Source organism: Thamnophis elegans, chromosome 1 (genome assembly GCF_009769535.1).
Source record: "Thamnophis elegans isolate rThaEle1 chromosome 1, rThaEle1.pri, whole genome shotgun sequence".
Lineage (NCBI taxonomy): Eukaryota > Metazoa > Chordata > Lepidosauria > Squamata > Colubridae > Thamnophis > Thamnophis elegans.
The window spans coordinates 27,823,928-27,850,238 of NC_045541.1; the positions used below are offsets into that span (position 1 = coordinate 27,823,928).

The 26,311-nt window shown below is 41.2% G+C and overlaps 1 protein-coding gene across 1 annotated transcript in view; it reads left to right on the plus strand.

Annotated features, from left to right (window-relative positions):
- Positions 1 to 276: 276 nt before the first annotated feature.
- STK39 (serine/threonine kinase 39) overlaps positions 277 to 26,311 on the plus strand; it is a 127,671-nt gene continuing 101,636 nt past the window's right edge. Inside the window, exon 1 of the mRNA XM_032219343.1 lies at positions 277 to 1,069. Coding sequence (XP_032075234.1) covers positions 925 to 1,069 — 145 coding nt within the window. The 5' untranslated portion in view covers positions 277 to 924. The remainder of the gene's footprint in view (positions 1,070 to 26,311) is intronic.

Below are 26,311 nucleotides of genomic sequence, written 5' to 3' on the forward strand. Positions count from 1 at the left end.
TCCTTTCTCAATATCTAATTACATCGCTGCCAACATCTTTTGCCAGACTTGGTTCCGGTTATCAGATACGGGCTGCAAAACTTCGAAGGACGACTCGCTAGGAGCAGAAATACATTTCTCCTCTCTGCCTTCTAGGGGCGGCCTGGAGTTTTGCCTTGGGCAGGGGGTTGGACTAGATGACCTCCAAGGTCCCTTCCAACTCTGTTAATCTGATAACCCAGATTTGGTGTCCTTTTAAGAAAGTTAGGAATACCGCCCCACCCACCCCGGGCGCTTTAGCTCCAGCTATTGAGCCTGAATTAAAGTTAGCAGTATTATTATGAGTATTATTCCTAACTGGCAAGAAAAGTTTCATTTAACTTTTGGAGCGCATGTTGCCTCTTTCTCCCCAAAAGATCTACCCAATGGCTCTCTTATCAGATACATCTTATCGGTGTTGACTCGGAAGTAAACCGTGCAAATGTTCCAGGGGGCGGACTTCAAACATCAAGTTGCGCCGCTGGCTTCCAGAGTAAAATCTTATTGAATCCACCGGGCTTTCCTTCCACTAAAATACAGTTACGGAGGATCGGGGGCAATCTTTTCCTCTGCCGTCGCTTGATCAACTTGCAGATCGCGCCCTCGCCGGCCGGCCCCCCTCCTCCGCGTGATTTCGCCCTTGTAATCAGCCTTTCGGATCGTCAAGTCGATCAGCTGCTAATTCTCATTCCGCTTGGCAACTTCTGCTTCGCCGGCGTGCAGCTTGAAGCCTCCGCCCCCTCGGTGCGCTCCCTCCCTCGCCGTGTGGCTGGCTGGCTGGCTGGCAGGAAGGATGGGAGAGAGAGAGGAAGGGAGGGAGGGAGCGAACTGCAGATGAGGGTTAAAGGTGCTGCTGGCTGGAAGTTTGAAGAAGGTCGCCGCTTGTGAGCGAGCTCCGGCAGCATCATGGCGGAGCAGAGCGACTCGCCCGTTCATGTCCAACAGCCTCAGCCGGCGCCGGCTGCACCGCCGCCCCCGGCTCCTACTCCCGCACCTCAAGCCGCCGGCTGGCCCATTTGCCGGGACGCCTATGAACTGCAGGAGGTGATCGGTCAGTTGGCACACAGAAGGGAGCAGGCTTCTATGACTGGGGGTGGGTGGGGATAGGAGGAAAGAGGGATGGCTGACTCAGTGCGGGGGGAGAGAGAGAGAGAGAGGAGCAAATGCTTCGTCAGCCGGCTTTGGGGCCTACCGGCGTTTTTGTGTTACCGAAGCCCGGCGGCTTCTCATTGCGGCGGATGCGCCCCGCCACTGCAGTGTCTGCTGCAGCTGCAAACTTGACTTCCTCCTCGCCTCGCACCTTCCTCTGTTGCAACGTTCCATCTGTTTGGGGGGGGGGAAAGGAGGGGCGGTCGCGTTCTAGAACGCTCAGGGTAGGGTTTTTGACTGGAGGGGGGCGAGGCAGCGACGCCAGGGGGGCATCCGAGCCTCCCTCCCTCTCTCCCCCCCTCCCTCTCTTCCCCTCCCTCTCCCTTTCTCCTCTGTTTCTCCGTCCTTCTCCCCCTCCCTTTCTCTCCCCCTATCCTTTCCCCCCCTCCCTTTCTCCCCCTCTCTCTCCTTCTCTCCCCTCCCTCTCTCTCCCCTCCCTCTCTCTCCCTTCCTCCCTCCCTCCCTTCCTTCCTCCTTGGCTCCTGGCTTTCCTCTCCCCCTTGGGTTTTGTCGCAAGTAGTATTTTGGCTCTTGCTGTCCTGAGGGTAGATCCCCTCGAAGTTGCCTTGGCACTTCTTCTCCACTTTCTAGAAGAGAAGCTTGGAATATCCCTAACTTTTCTTCCCCTCCCTCCTCCCTTCCCTCCCTCTTTTGCTGCTGTAATTACACCCAAATGGCGAAATGTGTAACTAATCGCTGACCTCTCCCACTCTTCTCTTTTTTTCTTCCTTCCTATGAACATCTGTTTTCTCCAGCTGCAGAGAGTCTCACCCGATGTACGGGTCTCCCCCAAAAAAGCCACATTGCCATTTTTAGATGACTTGTGGAATGATCTCGTGGCTTCTTGCAGTCCAGGGATGATGGCTCTGAGGTTGCTCCTTTTTTCCACATCTTTTTGTTTCTGGCCTCTACCCCTTTTGGGTTTCATTTGATATTAGCATTTGTGGTTTTAAGACGGGCTTTTGGCGTGTCTGGAAACACTGGAAACACACCATCAGTTGCCATTCTGAGCTTGTAGTTTTAATTGTGCCCAATCATTCTTCTGCTGGGTTCACATAGAGATACTATGATAGTTTTACACAGAGAAGCAATGTTAGTCCAAGTGCAGCATTTGTTTCTTGCTTCTCTTCTGTTTCTGAGAGAACAGAGCCCAGTGGGGGAAGGGAATGACGTGGATGCTCCATTGGCCTTTAGTTGGTTTTCCGGCTAGGTTATATGGATAAGGAGGCCAAAAATCAGCAGGGGGGGAAAAAAAAACTTAGCGGCAATCCAGGAATTTTATTATTTTCCAAGCTGTACTCTTCAATCATCATTGGATACTCTGGCCTCCAGTTCATCTTGCAGTTGTTCTCCAGTTCATCTTGCAGTTGTTCTCCAGTTCATCTTACAATTTCACCAACTGCTGGAACACTGAAAAGGAAATAATGATAATAATAATAATAAAAAAAAAACCCAATGGAAACTGGCTTTCCATCTGCTGCTCTGACCCAAATGTTTGAAAAGATTCAGACATTCTGTGTCTGCTCCCCTTGGGGAAGATGCAGCTCTTTTATGTTCCGCCTAGCTAAAAATGGCTAAGTTAGAAATCTTCCCCCTCCTTTTAATCCATTTTATTTTCTGTACCGACTATCATTCATAGGCCGCCTTTGTCTTATGGGGGGGCGGGGTACAAAATATCTGAAAGGTGCTGTTTAAATTATCTAAACTATCCTGTTTTTCTGATCTGGCAGAAGTGTCTAGCAAGTTTCCAACTCTGGAGTTTGACATTCTGCAGGCATGCAGAATGTGGAATTGTCCACAGCTGAAGAAAATAAAGGAAGAATGGCTTGTCCTGTCTACTTCCTTAAAGAATGAGGTTGCACTCTCTATGGCTCACTGAAATTACTCAGCTTCAGTAATCTGAACGGCTTACCTTTGGATCTGTAGATTGCATTATTCTATTTATTAGATGCTCTCAAACATTCAGAAATAAGAACGATAAAAGCAGTTATCAAGAAAGAACATTACAGGGATCATAAAATCACAGTAACCAGCCCGATTACACATTCTGATATGCAAATATCTGTGATTTGTACAATTTTCTTTGTGGAGGAAAAATGAAACTTCTGTACGAGGAGATGAGACATATGTCTGTGTTGCAGGCTAGTTAGGTAAATTGTACCTTGTGCTGAATAGACTTCCCAAAATACTTTTCTGGAAATAAGCAAATAGAAGGTCTGCCATCCATTGTTTGACATTGATTGGAATTTGTAAGCCTTTGTGAGGAAACGGACAAAAACTGACTAAAAAGGCTATTTACACATGTGATGGTATTAGGTTTTTATCTAACCTTTTAAATCTGTAATTCAAAGTGGGGAACATTTATTTCCCCTACTTCATATTTTACCACAACAAAAATCCCATGAGGTGGGTTGGTTTAGCTGGCCCAAAATTACACAGCTGTTTTCCATGAAGAACAGAGGCCTGGAATTCAGTCTTCTGTTTTTCAGGCCAGCATTTTACCACTATTCCAAACTGGCACTCAATTACCTAAATACTGAGTAACCTTTTATCTTACAATTCAGTCTTCAGCATTTTTGTTTATACATTAATTCTATTGAAGTATCCTACCTCTACTTAAGTACTAGTTTAGACCTATTCGATCTAGCTACTAAAATCAAGACACCCACTTAATGCAAGCAAACAAAGCTGTTGCAGATTTTTGTAGACTAACTGTGACCCTAATTTATTATTTCATAATAAACCTATATGTTGAAACAGCACTACTTGCATTAACCCTCCTAAAATCCTTATTATATCCTACGTTCATATCAGAGAATTCTATTCATCTGTAAATCTCAATCTAAATTAATTGCATAGTATATTTAAATGGAGGTGTAAATTTATATTCAGACTGATAGTAGATCCAATTTTTCTAATTTAGATCTGAAGAAATATGCATATTAATTGGTTGCTATAGGAATTAACATCTCTGTAGCAAAAGAGATTTTTAAACAATTGAGCATAATTGGAAACAGCCTTCTGTCCATAAATTTTTTGAACTCCCAAGTGTGTCCTCAACTAGGGGGCTATAATATTAAGGATCAGTATCTGACATGTATTAAAAAAAAACAATAGAATAATGCAGGACAACCAGTACAAATGTATATTTGGGAGTAAGAACCATGAGTTCAACTCTGCTTATTCCAAAATAAGGTGCTAAGCATGAAAGCTATGATAACGTTTGACCGTGAGAGTCTGACATTTTTGCCCCTAGTTTCTTACAAAGAAAAGCCACCTTTAACTGCTGATCTGTATATAATTTCAGATTAGGTTCATCTTTAATTCTCTGTTTGAAACAGGGCTGGATAAACTGCATGCAGTTCTCCAGAGCAATTTGTGATATAGTTGCTGTCTCCTTCCTGGTGGCTGACCCACAGACAATCCAGAGTGCCTTCTCACCACAGATTGGGGACACTTTTCGCATGGGAGTGCAAACCCCAAAACAGTTCATTGTCATCAAGATAGTTGAACCTGTTAGGAAGTGTTCGTCCTATTATTACTGGCTACCTACTAGGTGTTCGATTTTCTTAACTTTGTATTTGCACATTATGGGGTGACAAGGGTATATGACCCAGATTGCATTTAGGGGGATATTTAGTTTAAGAAATTATACAGAGATGTTCTGAGTTTTCCAGGAGACAGACAGGTGGGGGATGATAATTCCTGCTTTAAAATTGATGGGAATGTCTTGGACACAAAAGGACAAGATCAATAATAATCTCATAAACATATGGTGAAAAGCGTTTTGAGTTCATGTAATTGTTTTGGATTATCTTAATTATTATTGAACATAATTACGGTTCAGATGAACCATAGTGCATTAAGCCATAGTTTACTAGCTGCAGTTTTTGCTAAAACAAACCGTATTATAGCACCCTCTTTCTTTTAACCATAAAATAAAGTACTGAATATATCCCAGAACAGAAGGTAGCTTATTAGATTCACACATCTTATTAACTCATAGGGTGGTTTGTTTAGTTTTGACTTAAATTTATTAGTTGCAAATCCTGCGTTATGGCGTTAGTATCCTATATGTGTTACTATCACTGACTTCACACATTTTGCACAAAGCCTTAGTTTATGTAATTGTAACTTGTTAAATAAAACACCAGATTGGATTCAAATTCTGCACTAAGCCAAAACCAGTCAGTCTGTGGAATAGTTTAGCTCAATGGGTGAAATAATCACTTTCTGTAATCGTAGTGAGAGGCACGGCATATTGTTATCTTCATTTAAATGGCTTTATATGTCTTTTGAACATTGGTGGGCTGGCATTGCCCATAAAGTCACTGCTTTTTAATGTCAGGTTCCACAAGATGTCTTAGAAAAAAGTAAATTCAGTTTTGCCAACCCTTACAATATGTTTTCCTATTTCAGGTGTTGCATATTGGTCTGTAAATCCTACAGTATGGCACTCTGCAAAGGGTGTTGTCTTGGAAGCTAAGCCACTGAGGGGCAGAGAAATACAGCAATTGCAGGTTTGCTAGTCCTCCCCCCCCTCCCGCCCCAAGTGTAGAGAAAAAAAATTGGCTGCTGAAAAGGCCACAGTGGAATATTGGGCTGGCAGGGGAATGGACAGGTAGAACCATACATGAACATTTTCTTGCTTATTGGAGTAAGAGTGCTCTTGACTCCCAAATAAATTGCATGATGGTGCCTTGTATATTCGGTGGCTGAATTTACATAAATCTCTGTTATGAGGGACGTGGTGGCTCAGTGGCTACGACCCTGAGCTTGTCAATCAAAGAGGTCACCAGTTCGGCAGTTCGAATCCCTAGCGCTGCGTAAGCTCCTGTTACTTGTTGCAGCTTCTGCCAACCTAGCAGTTCGAAAGCATGTAAAAATGCAAGTAGAGAAATAGGGACCACCTTTGGTGGGAAGGTAACAGCGTTCCGTGCATCTTCTGTGTTTAGTCATGCTGGCCACATGACTATGGAGATGTCTTCAGACAGCGCTGGCTCTTTGACCTTGAAATGGAGATGAGCACTGCCCTCTAGAGTTGGGAACGACTAGCACATACATGTGAGGGGAACCCTTACCTGTTATGACAGAAACCAGACATTTTGGATTTATGTTTCGAATCCAACATACTTTTAACTCAGGAGTTATGCTATTTGAATCTGGTATAGCTTTCAAAGTTCCCATCCTCCCCAAATAAAAAGTATAGAGCCAGCATTTCGTAATCTTTTCCTATTCATTCTTTATTCCACCTCCACACCAATGTGAAGATTAATCGAAGTTTGTACAATAGCTGTTGACTCCTTTTTTCTAAATTTGGATTGGGTGTATTCTGGTCCTGATTCGCTATACTCCCTGAATGAGTCTAAAAATAAAAAATAAAACCCCTGCCAGCAGCTAGTTTTACTGAAAATATAGTTGAGGGCGGATATATAGTCTCGCAATATTTGCAGGGTCATCATGCAAAAAGAAGAGATGGACTTTCTTCTCTGTGACCTCAGAGGGCACAAGCAGAACCCACGGGCCCAAACTACAAAGAAGAAAGTTCAGTCGAGACGTCAGAACAATATGACCTCTCAGGCTGACCTCTCAGGCTGAGAGGTCATAGAACGTTCTGTGCTTTTGTTGTTGTTAGTTGTGAGGTCGTGTCCAAGCCATCGCGACCCCATGGATGACGTTCCTCCAGGCCTTCCTGTCCTCTACATCTGCCGGAGTCCACTTAAGCTCACACCTATTGCTTCAGTGAACGTAACTGTCTGAAATGCCCACTTGCAGAACAGTTCATACTTTAAACTGTTTTTGCAAAGCCTGGATTTTGCTTCTTGTTTGGTGTGTTGTCAGGGTTGAGATTGCAGCAATTGGATAATTGTGCCCAGCTTCCTCTTCCTGATGGCCGCATCAGTAGCTGGCAAATGGTATCTTCGCTAATTAAATTGTCAAAGGAAATGGGAGCCAGATTGTCCTGGCTTTGGAGAGAGAGACGGCAGCCTATCTGTGACGAGAAGAAGGGGAACACCCTCCTTTTGTGTACTCTGCTTCCAAGAATAATAAGGGAAGCACAATAATGCCAAATATTTATAGAGCACTTGGGTATGTGTGTGTGTATTAGGTTTTGAAAAAGTTGTGTGATGTGTTCTCATGGGGATCCTTATACAATCTTGTCGATCGTCTGTATCGTTATGATTTGCTAGATGGTGATGGGCCGCAGTTGAGTCTGCCTAATGCGAAGTTGTGGTGTCAGCTGGAATGGGGGCCTTCTTAGTTCACTGTGGCATTTGTGAGCTTTGGTGCTGCCAGTCTGTGCTTGAAAAAGGCGTGTAGCACTGTGCAGAGACAGTGGCCTATCTGTGGGCCGTCTCTTCTGCTCTAGGGCAAACACTGTTGCCCTCTCTTAACCAAGATTCCTAAAATTAGCAGATGGAACAAACATTTCTTCTATTCTCTGTCTGCCATGCTTCAGTTAGGACTTTGTGCCTCCTACCCAAAAGTATCTTGCACATTTATTTTATATTTATATGTGTGTGTGCTTGTATTAGAACAGGCAGAATGATTCAGAGGAAAATATCTATCTTATCTATCATCTATCTATCATCTGTCTATCTATTTATCTGTCTATATCATCTATCATCTACCTATCTATCATCTATCAATCTGTCTATCATCTCTCTCTCTCACCTATCTACATCATCTATCATCTACCTATATCATCTATCAATCTGTATCTATCTATCTATCTATCTATCTATCTATCTATCTATCTATCTATCTATCTATCTATCTATCTATCACCTATTTATATCTATCATCCATCCATCCATCCATCTTACCTACCTATCTATCTACCTATCTACCTACCTACCTACCTACCTACCTACCTACCTACCTACCTACCTACCTACCTATCTATCTATCTATCTATCTATCTATCTATCTATCTATCTATCTCTATAATATTCAGTTCTTGGGAATCTCTTTTAAAATATAAAATGCTCAGTGAGAAAGATTCCCAAAATTCACTGTCAATGTAAGCAAATATCTCTGAATGGATTTATATATCATAGTAAGCTCTGTTTTGTTTTAACTGTAGTATCTTAAATAACTCACTCAGATGTCATTCTGAGAGACATATCAGAGAAACAGCAGCATGGCATGGTGTAGTATGTGAACCCACCCATAATATTAGATAACCTTGAGTCTATATTAATTGGTTAATAAGATTTGATTGGAATAAACTAACTAAACTACAGCATAGCAACAGTTAAATCCTCCAGATGTGTGACACTGCAAATTCCAGAATTCTTAGCTATTCTATCCATTGACTCTGCTGACTTGAAGTGCTGGTGATTTATTTATAGATATTCATATATTGCCTGGTTTCCAGAATTCTGGGCATTCACAACATAGGATTAGAATGTAAACAACTCAAAAATAGAATCCAGCCCAAACAAGAGTAAAATGGTAGCCAGTCGCCATGCAATAAAGCAGTACTATCAAGGGGGTGGGGATCTTATCAAACTACAATCTGGTAGATCAATGGAGCTGAGAGGTGGGCCAAGCAGCCTCTGCAGGCAAGGATTTAAATAGTGGTGTAATATAAGCCATTGCAGAGAAGGATTCCTTTTATTTATTTATTTAAATAATGTATATGGTCACCCAACTCTTGGCTTTTGAGTCCATGTCCTCCTGATTTCTTACAGGGGTTGAAGTCTTAATCATTATCTTCTTATTGATTCACATGGACTAGGCAGATTCATTATAGGGCTTTCAATAGGATCCAAACTGGGTTTTTAGACTTGTGCTGGAGCCTATGCTCTGGGAATTTCTCTCTAATGGAATATGTGCTTTGGGCTATTTATTCTATGCATAGTATTTATGTGTGCCTGGTTGTATGTGGCTTTTTATTTGTTGATTGTGTGTTGATAGCCGACAATTAAGTCGTTGGCTGTAAAAAGCCACAAATAACCAGGCACCACATTCTATACTATGCAAAGTGCACCTTCCATTGGAGAGAAGATCCCAGAGGATGGGCTCCAGCACAAGTCCAGAAGCTCGGAAGATTTAAACCTCTGGTCCCAATGACCGACCTAGATGGTGGATCCTGCAACATTATTCTGGGACATGTATATTTACCTTAATTTGTTTTGTATAGGAGCCAGCATAAAATTCTGTGAAAGGGGAAAATGCATCATCAGTTAGTAAGAACACTCTGCTTTTCTCTCTTATATAAATAGAATCCTATCACTAGAAACTCCTGCTGCAAAATGATAACATAACCCTCTTATTGGAATTAATAGCAACCAATTCAGCACTTTGATGCTTCAAATATCAGGAGAGGGGGTGGCAGAGCCAACACTTTTCCATACTATTAATTCCCTTCCCTTATGAAAGCGCCCTCCTGTTTATAGGCATCCAAATTGTTCTAGAATAGGGATGTCAAACTCAAGGCCTGGTGGGGGGCAGATCTGGCCCTCGGGGTGCTTAGATCTGGCCCGCAGGGTCACCCTGGAAATAGTGAAGGACTGGCCTTTCTGCCAGCGAAAATGGAGGCCCTCCTGAGTTCTGTTCTCGCTGGCAGAGGGTTGCAGGAGGCCATCCCAGCTAAAAACACAGCTCGCAAGGGCTGCACGTGGTCCCCTGAGCACCGTTTTTGCTGGCAGAGGGTTGCAGGAGGCCATCGCAGCCAAAAACAGAGCTTGGGAGTTTTTGCTGGCAGAGTGCTTGGGCCATCACAGCCATCCCTGACACAAATGACATGCTGATCACACACACCTCAGCCCCCCCCCCCCACCTCGAGGTCAAACAACCCTGATGTGGCCCTCAATGAAATCAAGTTTGACACCCCTGGCCTACATAGTCATTTATTGAGAAACAAGGTAACAGATTGATAAGGCACTTGTGGGGTTAAATTTCCCTCTTTCATTCTCTGGATCTTTGCCCTGATTTGACTATGGTAGTTGGTGTCCCAGTATATAGAATTAACATGGTTTGATTTCTGTCTCATGATTAATGCTAATATGTAATTAGTGTAATGAGATAATGGGCATCTTAATATTCAGGGGACAGATGCTTTGGGAAGCTTCCGATAAGATACATTGTACTTAGGAAGTTTGTGGAAATATGTCTTTAATGTTAGGAAGGACGTTTACATAAAAGGAGCTGAGAGAATAACTTCTTGTGTAAATGTATGCATTGAGGACATACGGTTTTGGAGACAATCTTTGAACGAGAGTTGATAGGCACATAGGCGCTAGTGAAATATGTAAACAAGGCATGCATGAGAATAGCAAAAGAAGGTTTTCATTGAATTAATGTCTTCCAGTCTTGGGAAGTTTTGGGTATTCTTGAGGGAGGCAAAATGGAAGATTGTCATATATCACCTTTTTTACAAGTTTTACTGAAATTGAAAGTTGTCCAAGATTGCTCCTGTTACATGTTACCTTTATCTCGGTGGAATTCATTTAACATAAATTCATCAACAATTGTATCCTACTGTAATTAGCTTGGGAGATCTTCTATTGGGACTTTCCATTCATATCACTCCTATGTTGATGCAGCCCTGCTACAGAAGGATAGCTTGCTCATTCTGGTGTAGTCATCTGGCATTAAAAGGAGATCCCTAGATAGGAATCATATAATTCCCGTGAAGTAAAAAATAGTATCCCACTGAGTATCTGTGATACTAATGGGAATAAACCGCAACATTGCTATCAAACCTTATTTGGAAATTCAAGGTTGTCGTACTATTTATCAGATCATTAAAAATGTATCTTTGGGGTGCTGTTTATTTATCTTTATTTTATGTATTAAACATATACCCTGCCACTTTCTATCTGGAATCAAGATGATAAAGAGAAATAAAAAAAATATTAAATGTTTTAAAGAATAAAAAGAACATTGTCAAAATTGAGACCAGTCTAAAACAGCAGTTTTTAAAACAGGACTCAGTTCAACCGGCAACCAAAAGGGTTATTTAAACAGAAAATTTCATCATTTCCCTAAAACGGGGGAGAATGAGGACCAAAGTCACTTCTTGGGAGAAAGTACTACACAATTCGGAAGCCAAGTAGAAAGTCTTCCTCATGTATTAGAGGACTAAATGTCTGGCAGTCAAAAGGACCAGTTTTGCTAATCTAAGTAACTACATGGGTTCATACCAGGAAATGCAGTCATTCAGACAATTAAGTTCTAAATAGTTTAGGGGTTTAAAGGTGAATCTTAAATTGTGCCTGGTAAATAATGAGCAACTACAAGTAGTCTTCAACTTACAACCACAATAGAGCCCAACATTTATGCTGCTCAGTGAGAAATTGTGAGTTTTGCCCCATTTTACGACTTTTCTTGCCACATTTGTTAAGTGAATCACTGCAGTTGTTAAGTTAGTAACACAGTTGTTAAGTGAACTTGACTTCCCCATTGACTTCCCTTGTCAGAAGGTTGCAAAGGTGATCACGTGAGCCTGGGACAATGCAACCATCATAAACATGAGCCAGTTGTCAAGCATTCAAATGTAAATCACATTCGACCATGGGGATGCTGCGATTGTAAGTGTGAAAAATAGTTATAAATGACTTTTTTCAGTACCGTTGTAACTTTGAACGGTCACTAAATGAACTGATTTAGGTTGAAGACTATCTGTAGCGCTTATTCTTTTTAAATTCAGTTCTCTTACCATCCCCCTAGTGGTCATATTTGCTCTAGTCAGCAGTCAAGTTCCATGATGGCATGTGTGCCACAGGTGGCCCAACGGAGCCATCTCTGCGGGCATGTGAACCATCGCCCAGGTCAGCTCCACTGCACATGTGTGTGCGCCTCCTGCTGGCCAGCTGATTTTCAGGTCCCTGCTGGGAGACCCAAGTGCATGCGCGGGGATGGAAGGTGTGTGTGCTTTTGGCACCCGAGGAAAAAAAGGTTCACCATCACTGGTCTAGTTGCTCCATTTTGTACTAACTGCAGTTAGAAAGTGCTGTTCAAGTTCACTGAGCAAAGCATATAACAGCAGCCAAGAGAAGAAGGTAGGGATGATCATTGCTAAGTGTAGTGTCACAGAAGGATCCTAGCTAACATAGCCTTCATTTGCAAATCTAGTGATAACTGGGACTTGGATACTCTGAAATATGTGCTGTTTCTGGGGCCTATCTAAAGCCAGCCTCACTTCAGTGCCAGAGCCAACTTTCTCCTTACTATCTGTTTTTCCATCTTGTCTGGATATAAAGACTGTGTGCGGTCACGTGGCCCAGTTTCACTCTACCCCGCAATTAGGCTGCCCAGCCACAAAGATTTGGGATCACTGACATTGGGGACAGGATGGTCTCTGAGACACCATAGGTCCCTGATTTGGGAGGGGGGTGTCAAACATTAATCCTCATCACCACCTTCTTGCTGTCATCAAAACCACAACAGAACAACCTGAGGCCCAACCCTGTCAAATGTCCTCCAAAACACTACAATCAGCAGTACTGGAAACCAATGAGACATGCAGGAAAACTGGCAAAGCTTCATGCTGTCATCTGATTCCTGAAGCTAGTCATCACCAGGGAGACCAAAGCAGTGCCAGTATCCTACCTTAGGCAAAACCCCTATTGAGATAGGGCAGTATATAATTCCTTTCACCCAACTGCATCTGGAGCTGTGAAGCCAACTCCTTCTCACAATTACTTTTATCTCGGAATTGGAGCCTGGCCTCTGATTAGAAAGATATTTCGGGTTTAGGGAGATCTTTTTCAATAATGTTGCACAACCGCTTCCTTTAAACAAATGAGAACGCATTCCTCATTTAAGGAGATATTAATCGCTTCCCATAATCATGGGATTAGCCTCAGCCTAGCTGATTTAATCAGTCCAGAGTGACAAGTGTCAATCAAAGAGATGATCCTTGGCCACACCCTTGCGATGCACAAGCTGAACAACTTCATGGAGGAGGTGCTGCACAGCTAAAACCATTGCTGGTCTGCTGTTAGGTGCAGTGGAGGTAGGGAAGAGAGCCCTTATTGTCATCACATAGGACTGCAGGTGGGCCTTAAACTGGGATTTCTCTGTGTTTGAAACAATTTGTCCTGAAAATTCCTCCATTTGTGTTCCTGTCTTCTCTTCGTTTACTCCGTTACTGATCAACCAAGCTGCTGATACAGTTCTGCATATTGGAGGAGAGCACTTGAAAGCAATAGTCGGCCATCCATGTTCTGTTATTTGGCCACGCCTTCATCACTGACAGATGAAGGAGGAAACTCCCAAATCCTGTTGGGATTCACCACCTGCCTAGATTGGGCCTTCTTTAAAGAGCCGCCCTCTCTGTGGAGTTTTATAGCAGCCACATCAATCTTTAACTGACCCATTTGTCTCTCTGTGACAGCAAAGCATCTTTTTAAACTTTAAGATCACCTGCTCCAGGTGAACGGAAAAGAGAACCCACCCAGAGACTTCAGAGTCTTTCAGTGCTATAATCAAAGCATAGTGGTGGTATAGCGGTTAGAGTGCAATACTGCAGGCTACTTCTGCTGATCACCGGCTGCTAGCAGTTTGGCAGATTGAATCTCACCAGGCTCCAGATGGACTCAACCTTCCATCTTTCTGAGGTCATGAAAATGAGGACCCCGATGGTTGAGGGCAATAGGCTGACTCTGTAAACCACTTAGAGAGGGCGGTAAAGCACTGTGAAGCGGTATATAAGTCTAAGTGCTATTGCTATTTACCTCCCCTTCTCCTTAGAGACAATTTTTTCCTGAGCCAAGTCTGAATACTGCAGGATCTTGTTTTCCCAGGATTTAAGGAAATGTTTCATCTCTGTTTACTTATATAATTGTTCTTGCTTATTTCCAAGGTCATCTCTATGATTCTCTGCATTATGGTTTGGCCTACTTGCAATGTCCAATTAGCTAGTATCAAGCCCCCAGAAATGCAGCAGGACAACAGATGGTATTTGATATTCTCAACTATTTTCCTCACTTTGAGAAAAGTAATGTTTTCCCATGTTAAATGAGAAGCCATATTGCTCAAACTGAGCAGTATAGTTTCTCTGCTTTGTAGAAATTGGGAGGGGGGTTACTTCTCCATATTGGGGTGTTTCAGAAGGTGATTTGATCTAGACCAGGACTGTCAAACTCCTGGCCTGCGGGCTGGATGCGTCACACAATGGTTACGCCCACGACCAGTTTAGTGAAGGGGAAAAAAAGTCCAAATATGTCAATGTGACACTGCCGTGATGACTTGAGTTTGACACGCCTGATCTAGACTGTGGCCTTGACTTCGCCGCGGCCCTGTTACATAGGTTAAATTGAAGATGTGGAATAAGGGGGAAAGAAGATATATTGCTTAGTTACCTTACATCAAATCGTCTGATCCTATACATAGTTGATCAAAACAATTCCCAGAAATGAAGTTAAATAATCACAGAGCACAGTGCTCAAGAACAGTTTTAGAATCTGAATATTTTTAACAGGAATTGTTTCTCCGCAGACTATTTTCTGTTTCCTGTCTCTCTCCCCCCCCCCACCCCGGTCCTGGTACAAAGAGGCAAGATGAATAGCCTGTTTAAGGCTTTTAGTTTTGTAGTGAAAATCTTTAGTATGACTTCCCTTTTTTTCTCTATTTCCTTGAGCATTTTCATTTCTAAGAATTGTTTTCTAGAATTGTAGCATCATTTGAATTCATTTCTTGTGTTTGTAAAATGTCTGACCTTAAGTGTAGCTTTAGGGGAAAAAACCCAAACCCCAGGCTACAAGGTATAATAGTAAATGATTTCTACTTGTATCAACTTCTTGGAATATGTAAATACATTATTTATCTGAAAGGAAGACTTGTTTTTGCACAAACCGTTTACCTTTAAAATGACGAAATCTCAGAATATGATAATGGAGCAGACAGATTAAGTTTGGGGTAGATATGGTAATTAACTTGAAGCCATATGTACAACTTGAAATACCCTGCTGGAAGTCACTTCCAAACAAGGCTTTCATTGTGCAGTTTTTCTGTCGTATATGGGAATTTGTAAGAGAGCCCTACTGTTACTTCTGCTTTTTTCCCTCTCTTATCCCAAATTCATTGAAAGAAAAGGAGAACAGCTGTTCTCTGACACGGCCTTTTAACTGATATTGTATAAACTTTTCCAGTGTCTTAGGCTAACTCTGCTATATGTCTGCAAACTGTTGGCACAAAGCAGTTAAATAATAGTCGTTTTAATTGCTTGATACCCTTAGTTTTTTAAAGTAAACTTTGCTTTTCCTTTAACTAGTAGCAATTTTAGAATTTTAGTTTGTTGCTAAATAGATAGAACAGAACAGAATAGAATTCTTCATTGGTCAAGTGTGATTGGATACACAAGGAAGTCTTTGGGGGATATGCTCTCGGTGTACATAAAGAAAAATAAAATAGAATACATTCATCAAGAATCATAAGATACAACACTTAGTGATAGTCATAGGTTACTAATAAGCAGTCAAATCATACTAGGAAATCATTAAAAACAATATAAATGGAAAGATACAATCAATGTGGTTATAGTCATAAGTGTGGAGAGATAGATACTAGAAAGGAAGGGAATAATAATAGTAATACATTCTTAGTAAATAGTTTGACAGTGTTGTAGGAATTAGTTGTTTAGCAGAGTGATGGAATTTGGGGAAAAACAGTTCTTGTGTCTAGTTGTTCTGGTGTGTCATGAGCCCTTTGAAGTCATCTCTGAAAGCTACAATCTAACTGGCATATAATAAGATCATGAGAAAGAGGTTTCTGTACTTTTTCAGACATAGGCTGATTTCAGATCAACATATAAAGGGTGAATTGGTTCCTTGAGTAATACTACACTCTCTGTTTTTGACCTTGCACTGAGATCTTGGTCCTGTTGATGGTTACAATGGATAGCATTCAGTGCTGACTCAGGTGCTGGTACATCAGAAACTGCATTGCTGTTGGGTTGATAATTACCCACGGCTCCTGTTAGGGTTTGTTTTTTTATTCTGGTGAAAGGAACCTATAATACTTCTTGGGCCAACTTCTAGAAAATACCTGCACAAAGGAATAGGACAATGCAGTATTAAGAAGAAAATTTCATATTTGGATAAGATGCTAGTTTAAACGATTTCAGTTTATGAAATTAGAATGTCTAAAATGACAAATGCAGTATTGAGTCTCAGGCCTACCTGGGAATTTGACAATCTACCATAAAATGTTTTTGTAGATTATCTTTTGGAAGTGAAACTCAATAATGTTTGTTTATTCCATCATATTCAAGGAAATCCTTTTTCTTTCTTTACTGAAAACCATTTCTGAGCTTTAAAAAGCACCCTTTATGTTCTCTTTTGGCTTCTATTGCACTATGAACAAATCTGATATTGCTTTGCTGCAAAATTCAATATTTTAATATTTTAATTAAAAAAAGAAATGTTGACCTCGGGTGAAGGGAGAAGAAAAGGTTCTGTATTGAAGTGATTTATTAACCAAGTTAAATTTTTTAAGGATTATTTGTGTTCTTTCAGTATGTCGCTCTTTCTGAAAGAGTCCCTTAAAGACTAACATATTTATTGCTTCTTACCCTGTTTTCCCGAAAATAAGACCACCTCGGATAATAAGCCTAATCGGGCTTTTGAATGAATGCACTAAAATAAGCCCTCCCCTAAAACATTTAAATGTGTGCAGCCGGTCCCTGCCATTTCCTGGGGGAAGGGGGGACATGTGCCATGTGCCCCACATGCACCTGCCATCCACATGGAACAGCCTCATGGAGGCCGGTCCTGCAAACCTTAGTTACCGCGCCTCTTCTCTTAGTGGCGGCCACAAAAAGAGTAACAGGCCCAGCAACGCTAGGGCTGGCAAAAGTGTGCCAGAAACAGAGACAGAACTTCTGGCCCTCTCTGGATCAGCTGATCTGTGGGCGGCGGGCTGAGGTTAAGGGGCCTCCTGCACTTCAGAAATAATAAGAACCTCCCCCAAAATAAGGCCAAGTGCTTATTTCGGGAATCAAAAGAAAAATAAGACCCTGTCTTATTTTTGTGGTAGGTTTTTGATAATAAGCTTGTTAATCTTTAATGTGCTATAAGATTCAGTATTTGCTGAAGAAGACTAATGTGGTTTCTCCTTTGGCAAATAAGGGAGTAGTTTTCCTTTCCTCAGCTGTACTCCCCTATGGTCAACTGGGATTTCAGACATACCTATTAATTAGGGCAGAAGCTTTTTGTTTTTCAATTATTGACCGCGGGGAACAAAGGAAAAGTTCTAAATTCAAAAGGTAGTCCTTTGCTGCCTTGTTTTTAAATTCCACAAATAGTGCCGATAAAAGAAATAGGGGAAATTTCTACTGGCAGTCAGACTGGAAGGGTGATTAAGTTAGAGACAGGGTTGGTATTCTCTGAGTGATAGGAAGAGTCACCTCTAACATATTTTTTTTATTTATTAAAGACGTATTTCAGTATTTTGAGGTAGAAACAATAAAGTTCCCGTTTACATTTAGATCAAATAACTGCATATAAATAAGCCAAAATTAGGCTGTTAATGCTCCGAAAAAAGAGTGATAATGTAATATAAATGTAGTTGGTATTTAATATACTATTTTATATTTGCTAAGCCTGTTTTATTTATACAGTACTTCGTTTGCACGCTGTATACCAGTTTTTAATAGGTACTTAATTTGTATCTATTACAGTAAAGCAGGGATGTCAAACTCGATTTCATTGAGAGCTGCATTGGGGTTGTGTTTGACTTGGGGGGCATGGCCGGGTTGGGCCTAGCCAGAGTGGGTGTGGGCAGCTCACCGTCACTCATGTCAGGGCCACCTGTGGTGGCCAAGGCAGGGCTGGGGGGATTCTGCAACCCTCTGCACTGTGGAGGCACTGTGGGCTGGTCCTTCACTATTTGCAGGGCGGCCCCGCGGGCGGGATACGCCATGCTGGCCTTGGGTTTGACACCCTTGCTGTAGAAGGACAGTCAGTTTAGTCTAGTTAAGTCTCCAGGCTGAGATTGGGAGGCCATGGGTTCTAGTCCCATTTTAGATCTGAAGCAAGATCAGGGACTTTGACCAGTCCTGGGAAGGAGACAAAGGCAAACCACTTCTGAAAAACCTTGCTAAGAAAACTGCAGGGAGGAGTCCAGATAGTTTTTAGGAGTCAAAAACTAATATGAACACACACAAGAATGAACAAACCTCGGTGATTATATAATCTCCAAAATATATCAGATTATCTATACATCTGGTTTTAGAATGCTATTATTGTTTTTCCTGGTAATGATTTTTTTTAAATAACTCCAGAGTGGAAAAACACTGTGTTGAGAAGTAGGGCAGCATGATGACAGTAGAAATCCTAATTTGGAAAATAGTCCTTGGTTTTGCAATAGCAAAAACAATAAGAGCTCTGTGAAACCCTAACTCTGTGATGAACCTATGGCACGCGTGCCAGAGGTGACATGCAGAGCTCTCTGGGTACATGTGCCGTCGCCATCTGCTAATCCAGTTTCTGCCGTGCGTGCATGTGTACCCGCCAGCTGCTCTCTTCTGCGTTTTGGCACTATGGCGCGCGTGCTCCAGTTTCTGCCGAAAAGGTTAACCAAAGGTCTGCCCTAATTCATTAAAAACATTCAAAGTTTCAAAGGACCAGCAATGAAGTTGTGCTTGGGATGCGTAATCTAACATTCTCTAGATAATTTTGACTTCAACTTTTATCATCCCCCATACAGGCCATGAAAAGTCAAAAACATCTGGAGCCTCGGGTTCCCACTAAATGTTAGAACTGGTTTTCTGTACAACATAAAATATTTTAGGTATAAAAATGATGTAGACCTAAAAGCTGGAATGAATGGTAGGCTATATAGCTGTTAAATGTATAGTCCTAGGGCAGTTACACACCAAGTATATGATTTTTAAACCTGGTAAGCCTTAATCAGATTTTTAGGCTTTGCTTGAGGTTGCCCATGAACTTAGTGTTGGTGTAATCAGTAAACACTGGCTTTGCTTGATGCATGAAACTAATTATTGAATTATGATGGGACTGAATAAAGGTTATGAAGTCTGTTTAGATAGGCTGCTCGGAGTTAAACATGACCTCTGCCAACTCAGAGCTCCAAAAGCAGTCCAGAAGTGGGATTCCAAATATTTTCCTACCGGTTCTATGAGAAAGCGCTGTGCATGGGCTCTTTGGGTGCCCAACACGCACTTTGCGCGTGCACGCAGCACTCAAAGACCACCCTCAGGGTCATCGCTGGTGAGCTGAGCTGCGCGAATCAGCAGAGCTAAAAACAAGGGAATATAGGACAGAGAACGGCGGGGGTGGGAGGGTGGGGCCAGCCAGAGGTGGTATTTTCCGGTTCTCTGAACTACTCAAAATTTCCGCTACCAGTTCGACAGAACCCGTCTGAACCGGCTGAATACCACCTCTGAAGCAGTCATAAAATATATCCCCAAATATTGCTGGCTATGTAATTCAGCTCTGTTAGGATGCTTTGCAGTTTTTAATTTTAAAAGATGTTTGTATGTGTGTGTCTGTGGAGGGGGGGGGCATAGTTCTATATTACAGGGAAGTTTGAAAAGGTGAACGAGGGTTAAGAGGAATACAGTAGCCGAATGTTTTGTTCTGGTAATTGAGTTGCCAGAAGTTGCTATCCAAGTTTAGGAAAACCTAAGATAAACAACCCCATCTATACAAACAAGGAAAGCTTAATGCTTCAGCTGCAACACTGCTGACTGTCCTGAGTCACTAGCCGGTCATCAAATTTCTTTGTGGAACGATGAACCAGAGAGAAGCCTGCAATTGTTAAGGCTGTTGCTTTGCCTTTCATTCTGGGATGAGTCAAGAATACCTAGGCCTGCCTGGGTGAGTAGCTCTTTTTCAGATGAGCCAATCGTCTGACTCATCCCTTGAATGTAAAAGGGGAGGCTCAACTTAGATTAGCGTTGGTTGTTGCAGGATAAAATGTCTTCTACGAGTGTGAAAATGGGGGTGGGAGTGATGTGACTGTTTCTTCTCACAGTACAGGTCGTCCTCGACTTACAACAGTTCATTTAGTGACCATTTGAAGTTATGATGGCATGGAATATCTGACTTACAACCATTTTTCACACTTATGATGACCCATGGTCATAATAAAATGTGGATGCTTGACAGCCTGTTCAAATTCATGGGGCCATGTGAATGTTTTTTGTGATCATCGGGCAAACAAAGTCAACGGGGAAGCCAGACTCACTTTAACAACCGTGTTACTAATTTAACAACTTCAGTGATTCACTTTAAAAATGTGGCAAGGAAAGTCATAACATGTGGCAAAACTCACTTAACAAATTTCTCACTCAACAACATAAATTTTGGGCTCTGTTGTAGTCATAAGTTGAGGACTACCTGTACTGCATGATGGAGGAGTGTTTAAAGTTGTTGGCTGACTTCACTTAACATGTCACTAAAAGTAATGGTTCAAAACAACACCTGACACAGATGACTTATTCTCTGGAGAAAAATACTGTTTGGGGGGGGGTAAGACACCACTAACACCCCTTGGGGTGTGTGTTCTGTTAAGATAAAGCCTGTTGTGCCTTTAAATGGCTTCTACTGTATTACCGCAAAATGGCTTCTACTGTACAGTGTAGTGGAGTTGCCATGGTAATGGCTTCACAGTACTCCTCAAGGGGGCTCCCTCTGGTAACGGGGAAAATTCAACATTAGAAATTACGTTTGGTCCAGAAATTTTCCCCCTATAAATAAATACCCGGGCTGGGTTATCAGCTAATGAATAAATAAACAGTTCTTGTGTTAAATAAATCACATTTATTTTATTGAAAGTATGGCTTATTAGATAAACCACAGTTAAATGCACATCAATGGTAATCCATAACCTGTGATTAATAAACCACATTATGGCTTTGCAAAGGTAGAATTACAGGCATATACAAGACCTGAAGAGATGTCAAGAGGATTTTTTTAAAATCTTACATTTCTCTCTCATCTGATATCCCTGAAAGTGAGTTTAGGCTCAATCTTATTTCAGGGTATCAAGATAGAACATTTTTTATAATGCTAAGAGATGGCAACAGAGACTTACACAGCAGGTTCCAAATGGCTCTGAAAACTAAAATGTAAATATTTTGCTCACCCAGGCAGTGCACTTGTTAGGCAACAAATCAGGCCTGAAAATAGCATGTTGCAATATCTCCTTGGAGCATGGCAAATATTCCACTTCCACTTCATGTGTACTGTACACTTCCTATTGGAGCAAAGACTTAACAAATATTAAGAAACAGGAAAATATTCATTGATGTAATCCATGATTAAATAGTGAATGCACAATAGCTTTCACTTCTACAGAAAAAAGAATGTTCCATATCCTCAAGCTTAGGCAGGAAGAATATTTCCTACTTAATAGAGAATCATAGAACATTCAGTTAAGGATACATAAAGTTCAGTTAATCCTTAAACAAACTTTAGATCCAGTTTTTAAAATTTCACTAACTTTTGTTTCTTGTTTAAATCATTCACGAACTGTGGTTTTTTTTAAATGAAAGAAACTTAGTAATAATTAACAATTTTGACATGTTAAGTTTACAATCTCTAAATTTATACAGTTTGCAAAATATATTTTTTAATGATACTTGTATATTGCCTTTGAACAAATGTTTGTTTGTTTTGTAAAAAGACAGTCCAACATTTTAAAATATTAAGACTTTATTTAGAAACCTTACATTGATGAGCACTGATGGTGTTGTCTAGTTTGGTAATAAAACATCTGCAAGCAATCAACTAAGCTTAGCGTATCTATGGAGATTCTCAGTCGTCCAGGTCATGGCTGTTCCAAAGGCACTTTTTTCAAGAGGTAACTGGACTCTAATTTTTCTTTGAAGATGTTTCACTTCTCATCCAAGAAACTTCTTCAGCTCTGTCTTTGAAGACATTTCACTTCTCATCCAAGAAGTTAGATGAGAGCTAATGATGCTTTTTGGACGAGAAGCAAAACATCTGCAAAGAAAAATCTGAAAGTACAGTTGCCTCTGGAAAAAAGCGTCTTTGGGACAGGTTGATCAGATGTTTTGTTGGTCAGATGCACATCGCTGATCAATAAATACATAATTAGCAATAGAAAATTTACAGAATTAAACATACAAAGAATTTGTATGTTTGTCTTGATTCCAATCCATGTTTCTGCTTTTTAGGTGTGTTTGTGTTAAAAAAAAACAAACCCCATAATTGGGCCACATTAATTATATTTAGGTTGTGAAGTGCAAAATAGTTTTGTCTGCTGTTTAACCTGGCAGAGTCTGGTAATTTGGACTCCGATAAGTTGATACCTTTTTTTAAAGGCATCTCCTTGTATGAGATAGCAATGGCTTTATTTTGCTGGAAGTAGAGGAAGACAATGACTCAGCAAAGTGAGGCAGTTAATGATACAGTGGGCTGATTTTCACAGGACCTCTGGGATGCTGGTGATGGAATCACAAGCAGATAAATAAAAGTTGGCCCTTCCCACTGCAGTTGTTTCAGTGGAAGGTGACAATAAGAGAAGGAACTAGCAGCAGCTATACATAGGGTGTCCGGTTGAATTTTGGATCAGTAGGTGGGTCAATTGTACCTTAGGTGCTCCTGTGTCTCCCTGGTCCTTATAGAAACTTTGGTGGGAAAATATTTTTTTTCCTAACTGAAAGCTTCTATTTACCGAGCCTGCATTTATTAAAACACTCACACATGATGATGGATATCTTGTACTGTATTCTTACTATGGCATACAGCTGCCCAGCAGTTAGTCAGGACTTTTATTTTCGATTAGACATGGTCTATGAAATGTTTACGTCTTGATGGAACTATGTACATCTTCCCTCCAGAAATATGATCTTTATCTCTCCCTTGTAATTCGTCTATTATATGCATTGCTTGCTTTTATAGCTTGCAGTACTTGTTTCCACAAGTTTTGGAATCACAGGTAATTATTCAATGATTTCCGGCTTAATCACCTGAAAGCAACCAGGTAAATTGGAAATAATATAGTGGAAAAATTGTTCTATTGGTAGATGAAAATAATTAGGTGAAACTTGGCAGTCAGAATAAATTCCATTGAGCAACATAAGGGTCAGTGGCCTATTTTGGTGCCAGGTAGTTTTGCCTTAAAAGACTAAACCACGCAATTGAGATCGGGGAAGGCAGTTATTTTGCTACTGATATCCTCTCTGCCACTTATGATTAAGGTTTATCTTGGTAAAGTAATATGTTTTGCCTATACTTTTTCAAATGTTAGCTATTTAGTGATTTGGGCAGTATCGGTTGGCTAGTGTGTGTACTCATTTCCCATGTGATCGAATTGAGTAAGTCAGCACTGCCTGCCTGCTACGTCATGATGCATAGCCTTACAAATTATGGCTGAAAGCTCTAAGCATAATCTGGGAAAACACCTGGGAAAGAAACAGATGGGTTTTCAGACAGATGCAGACACTCTCATACAAGGAGATGGAAAGTTGAACCAAGTTAAAGAGTGGACCCGAAAGGAGTTTGCTGGGAGATAACAAAATATGGCTGCTAACCAGGTGTGATTTAGGCAAGTTTAGCTGGTGAAGAAACACCGGGATGGAAGGAAGGCCACTGAAGGAGATTCCAGGGTGAAGGAAGATCAACAAAGATAAAGGAGGACCAGACTTTGAGAGCTGAGTTTTACCTTGCATAGAATTCTTAAAGGGGAATAAGATCTGAAGATCAACATTTTAATTAGCCATGAAAGATGATCAGATACATTTATTTGAAACCTTAGATTAACTTTTGAGGGGATTTTAGTGTAGCTAACTATAATAGCTTATATATGGGGTGGTATGTGTGCAGTGGTGGGATGTTGCCAGTTTAACAACCGGTTCGGTGGGTGCATGCTTTGTGTGCACACTTGGGCTTTGCGCATGTGTGCACCTAAAGCATTTGCGCATAGCGCTGAAAATGGAGCATTTAGAAGCTCAGCTGCTTACCTTCCAAGCCGGCAGCGGTAAGTAAAACAGTGAAGGGGAGGGAAATCAGCTGTGCCGTGCGATTGAGATGAACTAGAAAGCAGGAAATAAAGGACAGGGTAGGGTGGAGTGGTTGGGCAGGGCCAGCTGATCGACAGAACTACCGGTTCGCCCGAACCAGGCTGAACCGGCTGAATACCACATGTATGTGTATAAGCGGTACAAGCAGCATCCCACACAGTTGTCTGCACTTCATGCCACTTTAACATTGATGGCAAACAACCTACGTGGAAGACGAAAACCAAAGATGGCAGGACACAATGCAGACACGAAAATCACGTAATTTGACCCAGTTGCTGTGTTTGCGTAAGGGTTCCAAGTAATAGCTCCATTGAAAGCAGAACTCCGGGGCAGACAGGTTCCTCAAAGAACAGGTTTTTTTTGAAGATATCATATTGGCACAAACTGGTGAAAAACAACTCTGAAAGTTCCTGTAGTTTTCACTTGATTAAAAATGAAAGTTTCCTCTTTCCTGCAAACAATCAGTCATATTGTCCAATCAAGGTGCTGGCCGGTTGCCTGGTTACTTTGCCCCTCCTTCCTTCAGCCACCTGTTGGAATGTCCTTGGTTCCCACAGGAAACTATTTTGTTTTGGCTACAAAAATCCCCATCTAACTACAGTATGCTCCCCCTTGCTATCCTTTCTTCGCATTAAACCCTGAAGCCTCCACAATGACCCCAGCAGGTTTGCTTCAGAGTTGAAAGTTTGATCTCATAAAATGGCATCAGTTGATTCAAAAGCAGACTTTGTTATTTGCAGAAAAACTAGGATGAATAATAATAAAGTTATAGCTTATATTTGTCTGCTATGTATTATAGCTAAGGCACCTTTATTTCGGAGGGGGGAAACCACCATTATTTTTCAGGACAGGTAATAGCCAATTGTTAAATGACACAGCAGTTAGAGTTATAAAGTAATTTACTTTTGCTACATCCCAAAATATTTCCATCTTAAGTATTTTATAATAGCTATGCCAGGAAAGACGAGCAGGCATCTGAAGACCTATTTATTTGCTATAGCAACATGCTGTTTATAGAGCTGTTTTAAGTGCAAAAATCAAAGGTTTCAGAAAAAAACATTTTTCTGTAATGCAAATAACAAAAAAAGTGAATTACTTCATCAGGAATCTTTGCGGGCAGCATTTTGTGACTTTTTAAGACACCAGGCATCATGTAGAAGCTTTATATTGCTTAAAGCTGCACTCTCCAACCTTGGCAACTTTAAAACTTGTGAACTTCAGTTCCAGGAATTCTGGGAGATGAAACCCACAATTCGTAAAAGTTGTGAAGGTTGGAGAACCCTGGCCTAAATTGATCCCCCCTATTGAAATAATCTGCCTTTAACCCACAATTATAATATGGTATTTAATTTTACCATTTTACTTAAAATCCAAAGATGTCATCTGATCAATTTTTCTTAATACTTTGGGGTATCAGATAAGAATTTGCTTTGGCAACGGAGCATCAAGTTACACACATCACTAGATCTCACTTAACAGCTGCCTTATTTAGCAACCCTTTGAAATTACGGTGACACTGAAAAAGTAACTTTGCGAACAGTCTTTGCATTCACAACCCATACAGCATCTGTACTGTCGGGAACTTCCGCAACCAGCTGGTGTTTATGTCCGTTGCAGTGTCCTGAGGTCACACTGAATGCCATTTGCATGCTTCACTGCTGGCCTCTGACAAGCAGAGTCAATGGAGAAGCCAGTAGTAAAATCACAAGTCACAGTCTTGCTTAACGACCCATGGTGACCCACTTAATGACCGAATGGGAATGACTTCATGATGGAGTTGCCAGTCCCAGCTCTGGTCATTAAAAAGAATTGCTTGTACTTACATCATATTAAGCCGTGAGCTGTTTTGATGGGGATGTACTGAAGAAGTCAAATGGACATATCTTGTTAAGCCATGGAATATGGATAAAGGATGTGTTCACGTGTTGCCCCCCCCCTCCAAATAATCATGGATTTGCATAATGAATGAATTGTGTCCGCCCCCCCCCCCCTTTTCTTATCTGCCTTGGTTCTTGGTTGGACCGAGAAAATTTCTTTTTTATTGTTTCTTCTTTTGCAAATTGTGTTGCTTTAAAACTGAAACTACCGGACTAGTTCTACTGAATTGCTAATACTGAATTGGATTATTTAGAGAGGGCACTTATGCAGTTCTAATCGAAAAAAATTCTCCAGCTTCTC